General features: G+C 37.6%; 1 protein-coding gene across 1 annotated transcript in view; it reads left to right on the top strand.

Moving 5' to 3' along the window:
* The window catches only part of LOC103478788 (aldehyde dehydrogenase 2 family member), a 26,314-nt gene extending 19,503 nt beyond the window's left edge, over window positions 1-6,811 (top strand). The window contains exons 9-12 of the mRNA XM_008432842.2: window positions 2,418-2,582; window positions 3,861-4,018; window positions 5,866-5,980; window positions 6,654-6,811. Of these exons, the coding sequence (XP_008431064.1) occupies window positions 2,418-2,582; window positions 3,861-4,018; window positions 5,866-5,980; window positions 6,654-6,686 (471 nt within the window). The 3' untranslated portion in view covers window positions 6,687-6,811. The remainder of the gene's footprint in view (window positions 1-2,417; window positions 2,583-3,860; window positions 4,019-5,865; window positions 5,981-6,653) is intronic.
* Window positions 6,812-10,534: the final 3,723 nt, after the last annotated feature.

Below are 10,534 nucleotides of genomic sequence, written 5' to 3'. Positions count from 1 at the left end.
GAATGTTTTGAGGCTTGGGCTGGTCGCTTTGTCCTTGGGAGCGGGGCCGGTGTAGTCATTTTGGTTCCAGCTGCTTGTTTGCTATTCTTTGGCGGAGCAGGTGTTGAGGTTGAAGGTGGGTTTCTGCTCAGAGCCGGCCACGCTGATTCATCCAGGTGAGGGGTTCTCCCCGTTAGTCGTCTCATGGGATCTGCAGTGTGAGACTTTTGTTWCGGTTTGGCGCCCTGAGCGATCCAGGGTGAGCTGCTTGGTATGACCTCTCTGCTGATTTGAGGAAGAGTTGTTTCATGTCCACAGGTAGCGTTGATCTCAAAGTTCACCTCCAGCCGTTGAAGCTTCATTTCTAAAAACTGAAGTCATTGTAGAATACTGCTAATGTCGTTGGGGTCAGACGGGGGCATTTTGCCCTAGTTCAACTTGGAGGTGAAGAAAAGTGAGGTAAAAATAAAAGTGAGAAAATCTCCCAGTCCTTAGGTTTGAAGTAATCCAGTTATGATGTCGATAATGTGTATAAATCCATAAAAATTGTGACTTTAAAAATAATTCACAGGCAAAGTTATCAGTCAGGATGAGAGAGAGCAGGATAAGCTGCTCCTTCTTCAGCTGCCAGAGACAATCAACCAGTCTCCAAATCCAACTCCTTATTTGTATAAATATTTTTGGTAATATGCTTTACAATACCAGAATTTTCACATAACTTATGCTTTTGGAGCCCTGTCTGAAGACACATTTTGAATATTATGTCAGGTGTTATGATCAGTTACTCAGTCCTTGAACAGTTTACCAAATGCATTACACAGAAGGACAACTTATACAACTTATACTAATGCAACTTAATTAAACATGTTTAAGATATGCTCTGATTGGAGTACAATTTTGGAGTACTCTATGCATGAACGATTGCTCTATTGGATCACTTTTTAAAAACAAAAACATTGCCATAAAATATTATATATCACTGCAGCGGCCATCCCACCCCATGACAGTAGGGCAACACGTGCCGTGGTGGGCGTCCCTTCTTTTTATTTCTGAAAGGTGGCAACCCTACTTTAAAAGTAAACCAGATGTGCCTGACACTCAAAACCCATTTGGTGTGAACGCACCCTTTGGTCGAGCCATGTAGTGGGAGCTTACCTCGCCCACTTTGTTCCATATATAAATATATATTTCTATACTACTAACTTTTTCCTGACCTTGTTATCTAGTTGTCTAGTGTTAACAATTAGTAGCAAAGCACTGCGTCCTTTATTTAAATAAATATATCAGCTAAAACTAAAAGTAGTCATTGTCAGCCAGCAACTTTTTACCTTCCAATGTAGACGTGGGCGGGATCTTGTGCACGTGATGTCACGCTGCCAGGGGTCCAATCAAAACACCAAATCAAGGTGATGGGCTGGGGATGATGACGGCTGCCAGAACAATCCTCCGACTGGAAATCTACATCTATTACAAATGTTTAGAGCTGGTTGGAATTAATGTTCATGTGTCATTTGAACAAATGCTGGCCAAGCTAAATAACGAGATACAAAACTTAAAGAAATCCTGGAGCTGTTTTCTCTCCTGCAACACTGGAACAACGAAATTCCTTTAATAAACTGTTATTTTGGAAAACACTGATGAATGACTACTTATGTTTAATTTGGTTGTTGCTTCTGCCATCAAGGATATTTGTATATGTAAATCTTCTGTGAAACTTTTATTATATTGTTTATTTGATATGCAGTGACCTGGTTGTTTAGTTTTTTTTGTCTTGTTTGGTTATGTATGTGTTTTGAAATAAATAACTTTAATAAAAAAATAAATGCTATTTATTGAAATAAATAACTTTACTAACGGGGAAATGTCATTTCTTAAATTAGACCTTGTGCTAATATATCGCATTGAGCATGACGAAAAGAGTGAGTTGGACTTTTTTGAGTAAAGCCAACTGAGTCTAAGATGGAGTTGAAGGCTATCCTTAGGCTATCACCCTCAGTATATGCATATTAAAATCTCCACTATTATGATCTTATCAGTATTTGCCACTTGATCAGATAATGAGATATGATGTAAAAATTGAGAGTAAGGGCCTGATAGAGGATAAAAAACAGCAAACAAGTTTCAGCCAGAATGAGGAAAACTAGGAATTCAATGTTAAACCTGAACTGTAGCTGCTAACATGTTCAGAAGCTGTAAAGAGGTTTGTTAAACGGAGACTCTTTCTTGGTCTGGAACCGGAATTGTCATTGTTTAACCAGATTCCTAGAAAAGAGCTGCTGCATCCAAAGTGGGATGGATCCCGTCTATCCGGATCAGATTGGGTTTCCCCAAAATGTTCACCAAGGTCACAGTGACCTTTTTCGGTACATTCAGGGTCTTTTGAAGTTGACTAACTTTAGTATGGACTTGACATGCTGATCCTTATGTGATGTTTCCAGGTAGATCAGGAGCAGTTCAACAAGATTCTGGGCTACATCAGCAGTGGGAAGAGAGAAGGTGCCAAGCTGATGTGTGGAGGAGGAGTGGCTGCAGACAGAGGCTACTTCATCCAGCCTACAGTGTTTGGAGATGTCCAGGACAGCATGATCATTGCCAGGGAGGAGGTAGAGTGGTGTGGATGGTTGGCTAGACGGTGTACTATGCTTTGGGTTTTTCCTCCAGACTTGTATGTTTTCTGAGATCTCCATGGTCTGCTTAGACATGCATGACGAGGCAAACGGTTGTATTTTCAAGCCCTGCCACTAGTGGTGAAAGTGTTACTCTAACCTCTTTCACCAGTTCTGCCTCCTTTAAAAGGAGAAGCATTTATTTATTTATTTATTTATTTATTTATTTATTTATTTATTTATTTATTTATTTATTTATTTATTTCAAACATGATAGAAGTATAACACACATGAACAAGGAATACATAAGACACATATTACACATTTGTGCTAATGCTCATCCATATTTCTATGACCACCTTATATTTCATTTTAGATTGTATTAGATTTTGACTTTGTTTTAACTCCTCATTTAACTTGTTCCATAATTTTACACCATGAATTGAAATACAAAAGCTCTTTCTTGTGTGTATACCTTAGGTTTGAGCAACCCCTTAAGCTATATCCTCCTTTTTTTTTTTTTTTTTTTACAAAAAACATGTTCTGTATGAGCTCAGGTAACAGTTTATTTGATGCCTTAAACATAATTTGAGCAATTTTAAATTCCACCAGATCTTCAAATTTAAGAATTCTAGATTTAATAGCACTGAATAGAGAACATGTAGATTCTAATTTATACTACAAACATTAGCTTCTCTACTGATTAACAAACAGTCAACATTTCCATTATATTCTTTGTAAAAAATAGTGGCAGTTAACTCGAGCAGATCAAACATGACTGGCCACATGTTCCTTCCACTGGGCTGTGAGGTGGACGTGTGGGCTTTGTCTGGACTCCACCTCCACTTGGATATAATCACATCCTCTTTGTGTCTCCCTACTCTCTTAACTGCTACACCACTTGTGATGAGAGCCACTGATCTTCAATGATTTAGGGAACAAGGGATGAATGATGTTTCTGCATCAAACTCTGTATTAGTCAACGTATCTGTACCAGTCCACTAATTAAAACTGGGTCGACATTAACCAGTGTTTATTTCCATCTTGTTCCTGTTTGGATATGCGTTTCAGGAGGGGGGAGTGGGTTGGTTGGCTTAGTCATATGGTATAAGTTTGATGGGATCATAATGCAGTGCAGGATTGTGGGATGTTTAACTGAAGTTTTTTCCCCCCACAATGTTAAGCATCATCCATCCACACCCATGCACCCACATAGCTCATTGAGGCTATGTTATGATGCCTGGGTGAACGTTTACTTCTGTTTTTTTTTTCTAGATTTTTGGTCCAGTGATGCAGATATTTAAATTTAAAACACTGGAGGAGGTTATAACCAGAGCCAACGACACCAAATATGGACTTGCAGCTTCAGTTTTCACAACTGACATTGACAAAGCGAACTTTGTGTCCAGTGGGCTCCGGGCTGGCACAGTCTGGTATGTGGCCTTTTCTTAAGACTTATCTAAGCCAACCTTAAATTATTAATTTAAGGTTGGCTTAGATAAGTCAACCTTATCTAAGCCAACCTTAGATAAGGTTAAATTATTAATTTAAGGTTGGCCAACTTCACACACTTCAGGTGTGAAGTTGGCAACAACTTCACACCTGAAGTTGTTGCCAATCAGATGGTGTTTATAAAAAAATGTTATCAATCAAAAAGAAGGCCAGCTACAAAGTGTGATTTGTATGTAGACAAAGTTTACATACAAAAACTCATTCATTCTCTGTTAATGAATGAAAAACCCACAAAAGTCACTGAAATAACTAAACTAACAAAAGGTAATGAAATAAAATATACTGAAAATGAACCAATAAAATTCAGACATAGCTTTTGAATTGTGGTTCAACAGAATCATTAAAAAACAACAACTAATGGACAAAAATGATGGTACCTCTAGAAAAGATTGAGAATGATTAGACCACAGAGACATGTTAAACTAAGGCATGACCACTAAGCATTCCAGATGTTTTCTAGGTTATAATCAGTCAGTCGCCCTATTTAAATGGTGATCAGTTGTCCCTGTGCTGTTTGGTGACTTGGTGTGTTACACACTGAACATGGACCACAGGAAGTGAGGGAGAGGGTTGTCCTAGGAGATTAGAAAGATCATCATAGAGCAGCAAGTTAAAGGTAATGACTATCAGAGCGTCTCCAAGCAGCTTGATGCTCTTCTGACTACAGCTGCAGAGATTGTCCAGAAGGTAGAGGGCCACTAGACTGCTGCTAACCTCCCTGGTTGTGAGAGGAAAACTGAAGAGAAGGATAAAATGAATGGTGACCAAAGAGCCCAGAACAACCTTCAAAGAAATGAAAGGCAAACTCCAAGGTCAAGGTACGTTAGAGTAAGATCGGACACATCAGGTTTTTTATCATTGTTTGAGCCAAAGTAAACGTCATGAGAGATGACCAAGGAGGAAAACAACGCATAAAATAGTGAGGGTGAAATTTTCCACAATACATGTTGACAAACCACAAAGCTTCTGGGAAAATGTCCATCAGGCAGATCCGACAAAACTGGAGCTTCTTGGCAAGGCACATCAGCTCTATGTTCACAGACGCAAAAATGAAGCAGATCAAGAGAAGAACATAGTTTACTCTCATCTGGAGAAGGCACCCTTCACACCTGAGATGATTGGAACAGTTTGTTCACCAAGATTGGACCAGAATATCTGTGGACAGGTACAGAAATCCTTTAATCCAGGGATTACCTCCAAAGGTTGATCAACAAAATATTAAGTTACAGGCCCCATAACTTTTGTCCAGGTTGTTCATCAGGTTTTTCTTAATGATTCTGTTGTTGTTACAGTGCAAACCAGGTGTTGCTGTAAAATTTCATTTATGTTTTAATCTTTAGTGATGCGACATGAAAGGGAAACCGCATTAAATGTAGACAAATAGTTTGTGTTGGTCACCAATTTGAAAGGGATAATAGTCCATTTAAAGGTTTATAGGTTATAGATTATTTATAGGTTAACTGTTTTTGATAACTTGTCCAGTCGGAGGCCGTCAGGTGAACTTGGTCATCAACAGAACAATGACACCAAACACAGCAAGTCTTTGATGTCAAACAAATCAATTTCAATAGCCCAGTCAAAGTCCAGAGCTCAGTCTGAATGCACTGGTACATGCTAACATATTTTGGCAAACAAAAATTACATTGTAAAATGGAACTCCTCAGAAATTCCTTCAATTTGCTGCTAAATGTAGGTGAAAAGGGGTGGAATTACTTTACTGCAGCTGTATGCATCTAAAATGACTTTTGTTTTCCCTCTTTCTCTGCAGGATAAACTGTTACAACGTGTTTGCTTCCCAAGCTCCATTTGGAGGCTACAAAGCCTCAGGTAATGGCAGAGAGTTGGGAGAGTATGGACTGGAGGCCTACACAGAAGTTAAAACGGTAATTACCCAACATGCACATCACATCCTGAAAGCTAATAATGAGGGCATCAAGTCTGAATTGGCCTGGCGGTGGTTGGAGCAGAAAAGGTGCGGAGGGGAGGAATCTTAGAAATAAAGCAACGATTTGACCAATTGGTAGAGAGCTAATAGACGTATAAATGGTGAACCATTAACTGTAGCAATTCATCAGCTACCTGAGAAATAAAAATCTTAGTCTTATTAATAAAAAATCTCTTGATCTTGATCCAATAAGTCTATCTGAGGGGTCATTCTTTCAGTCTTCATTCTTAGAGTCCCAATCAGTGGCGCGACTACACATTATTTAGGTGGATGTGAAAACATAAATCGGCCTGAGACTTGCTTTCTGCAGCAGCAGATCTCCACTAAAATTCAATAAAACAAGAATGCATTTAACCTTACTGAAGCAATGTAATATAACCAGAGAAATATTAATTTTATAGAGCACCATTTGACATGCACTCAAACAACTTGTAGAGCTCATAGATGAGCTGTCACATTACATAAGTCACAGCCGATTGTTACCAATCAAGATTGGGTCAAATCTGATCTACTGGTTTCACAGTTCACAGCCTCTGCATGAAGCAAAGCGTAGAACAAGGGGCTGGTGTTTTCCAGGAAGAGTGAAAGATGAAATGTTCTGCTTGTTTCAGGTGACAGTCAAGGTGCCACAGAAGACTTCTTAAACATTTTCCTGGAAGCCTGAGGCATGCTGAGAGGAAATGTTCAACTGTGATTTTTGAACTGCTTTGGATTATTCTGCTTTCTAATAAATATTTGCACAGTAATGAAATAAAAACAGTACAATGGATTGTTTTTCTTTTTTTCTCATCTAGCAAAAATGCATATTCTATTGCTAAGCTTTACAATTCATTGCTGAAGCATTACAACAGATGAGTTGTGATGAAATGAAGCCTATATTCAGATTTGGTCATGAATAACACTATGCTTCTCTTTGTTTGGTAAATGTTTATCATGAAAGCAGTTCATTGAAGTGCAACTTCCCCATGACGTACGTATGTATGTCATTTTCAGATTGCCTACAAAAGCCGCAACAAGTGCCTGCATTGTGCCAAGAACCCCCAGCTGACAGATTGTTGAATGTGTATTACTTAAGAGTTAGATTTGAGTATTAAGAGAGGAAACATTCTAAAACTTATTAACCCTTTTGACTCGTTATATCCTCTCTATGCCCGGATTCAGAAAATGTTGTGCGCAAGGACTGAGATCACACAGAGACGACAGCCTCACAATAATCAGCATTTATTCAAGACAGATGAACACTGTCACCAGAAAAGCTCATCATAAAACATCAGAAACCTCAGAGCACAAACAACACATGAATTTACCTGAGAAAAGGAAAAAAGACAGACAGCAAAGACGTCTTTGGAGAACTGCAAGCGCAAATCTGATTTGTTACTCTGTGTGGAAAGTTTTATAGTAAAGGCGTATTCTTGTCTTTCATTTATTCAAATAAGGCGTATCTTTGCTGGTCCAACCAGGAGCTGTCTCTGACCCTCTCCAAAGCCAGATCTTGGAAGCAATCTGCTTCCAGATTTAAGGCCATTTGTTGGAAGCAGAGACTCTCCTGAACTCCTGCTGTTTTATGGCTTTTCACAGATCAGTGTGAAGCTGGAACTTCTCCTGATGGTTTGCCACTCAGACAAAGGGCAGATCAGAGAATCTTAAACGATCTGCTGTAACTACAGGTAAAATAAAGGTCAATAGGCCAGAATAAGTTATTAATTTTAAAACTACAATTAGGCTATTTCAATCAAGACATGTTAAGTTTTAAAACTAGCATATTTTAAATTTATTTTCTTAACATGAGTAAAGTTAGTTCTTTATGAATAATTTTTGTTGTGTTACCATTTGTTGTGACATAATGATAGCATATGATCAAAAAGTCCAGTGACGCCAGGCGAGGAAGGTCATCGTCGGCCTCCAAATGTCCATTGCCAGAAAATGCATGACCTGCAGTGTGAAAATATTGGATGGTAATGTGTTGCATGAAATTTTCTACATAATGACACATATCCTCTGAGCGATTTGTATACTTTCATATCTGTACGATACCTTTTGAACTGAAAAACAGGGCAGTTTTTCAGTTCAAAAGGTGAATTATTGACAGGTTAATAATTTGCTGTGCCAAAATATGCATCCCCTGCTAACTCAGACAAATAGAGAGTTAAGAAAGATGTAAGCTTTTCTACATAATCACACGTGTTCTGTGAGCCACTGGTATACGTTTCATATCGATAGGATAATATTTGGGGATAATAGACTGGGCATGCAACTATCGGCAAGCTAATAATTTGCTTTGCCAAAAAATGCATCCCCCTGCTAACTTGGAGAAATAAAGAATTAAGAATTAAATAACTTTTTCTACATAATCACATTTGTTCTATGAGCTACTGGTATAAGTTTCATATCAATATGACAATTGACGGGGGATGCAGATAATGAGGCTCAGAAATTAAAATGCATCCTCTCCTATATTAATAGACTGGACAGTTAAGGGTGATATAAAATGTTCTACATAATGGGCCTCTGTTTTGTTATGCGTTAAGCTATTATGGTGTTAAAAGAAAAAGCGAGGAATTGCAAACCATGAGTGGAGAAAATATTCATCAGAGACTGTAAAACGTTTGACTCGTATAACTCAATAAAGTTGTCAAAATTGTATTTATTTCAATTCATCTGCGACATAAAACCCACCGTTTTAGGACTTGCATGGTTAACATGATAATGTTACGAATATTTTTAAAAGTTGCCTCTTTGGTCATATTTCAGTCCGTTTTCTCATCTACATGCGAGAGTTTAGAGCGATGAGCGTTCAAGGCCTGCAGTCCTGTAACCACAGAGCCTCGAACTCCCTCAACGGTTCCAACGGCCAGATGTCACAGGCATAAATCAATCAAAATATAACCTCATCGCAAGTTATGACGTTTTTTTTAACTGTTTACAGCTTCAGATTTATGTATATATACAAATATCAGCATGCGTGATCAGATTTTTAAAATCATCAGTTTACTGGTCATTCAGGAGTGTTTTAACAAAAAGTCAAGCAGACAGACATCTATCTGCTGGGCTCAGGTACCTTCTCGTGGACTTCGGCAAAGTATATTCCCCACAATTCATTGCTGCATGTATCGTTTTAAATTAAAAGGTGGAAATGTTTTTTTTTTTTCTTTTTTTTTTGAAAATTCAAAGAAAATAGTATGATAAGGCACACATCAGTACTAAAAAAGTTTGACATGAGCAGAAAAAAAATAGAGCAGTCACACAAAGTGTGAGGAAAGTAAAACAAATGTCACAAATGCAAGAGGAATTTCAAATCTTAAACTAAACTATTGGTATGAAGATCAGGCATTTTGTTGTTGCAAGCACTTCCTTAAATAAATTATTTCACTTAGAAAATGTTAAAAGTATAGGTCAGCTTTAGAAAGCCGCATTTGTGAAAAAAAATCTTAGCCACTGGATTAAATGTTAAAATAATTTAACTCTTGAAGACGGAATTTCATTCTATCAAAACTTAGAAGCGGATTTAATTTCTTGTACAAAGTTTTGGAAACCTTATAAAAACATTAATGAAGTTGCACTTTAAAAACATGAGTTGTCTCAAAACGTGCAAGAATTGATATTTATTTTGAATGTCGTTTGCAGAAAGTTATTAAACGGAAAACTTCTTACATCATTTTGAATTTCTTATTTTTTTGAGAGTGGAAAAGTTATTTTGGTTCTTATTTTCTTTAGAGATATTATGATTTTAAACAAATGTTTTCTTCTCAAGTAGAGGCGAAGAAAACTGATGTTAGTGGTCCTTATGAATTTATTACATTTTTGTCTCTATAGCCATTCATAAGCAGAGATGGCTCTTTTTGAGTAATAGCTGAATATGTAATTATAGTTAGCTGAGTAATAGCATTAAACTGAATGTTAGTACATTTTAATGTGTATTTTTTGATAAAACCATCATACAATAAAAAGTTGCCATTGGAAATATAGGACAATGTTCATAGAGCAAGCCGTCGTAAAAAAACAGTTTTCAAATGTAAAGTGTTGAAATCCTTCTTGTTTCACTGTACTGAGCATGTGTAAATACACTGAATTTGGTTCTGTATTCAACAAGTTATAAGAAAACACATTTGAGCAGCCAAATATCTCCAGCAATGACTTTGGAAAGCAAAGTCATCTACATACTTGAACTCTTGTTCACCTTGAGTACACACTTCATAGAGGGCGTAGGGTGCAGTGTGAATATTAGGACTGGGCCATAGATGGTAATTTGAAAATGGCACATTTCTCTTAAAAAGAAAAAAAAAGAGTACAAATTAAAGGTTGTGTAAGAAAAGAAAAAGTTTGAGAGTGATGTGTCAAAATGTAAAATCACTGGAAAGGTTTTTCTTCTAACTGCCTGCAGCAGCAGCAGAAATCTACCCTACATGTCAGCTGAGGTCAGGACCTGAGGTCAGGTCCTGAGGTCAGGACCTGAGGTCAGGTCCTGAGGTCAGGAACTGAGGTCAGGTCCTGA

The sequence above is a fragment of the Poecilia reticulata genome, linkage group LG16, assembly GCF_000633615.1.
Source record: "Poecilia reticulata strain Guanapo linkage group LG16, Guppy_female_1.0+MT, whole genome shotgun sequence".
NCBI lineage: Eukaryota > Metazoa > Chordata > Actinopteri > Cyprinodontiformes > Poeciliidae > Poecilia > Poecilia reticulata.
Note: the sequence above shows the minus strand (reverse complement) of the source record. Positions and strands in the feature narration are given on the sequence as shown.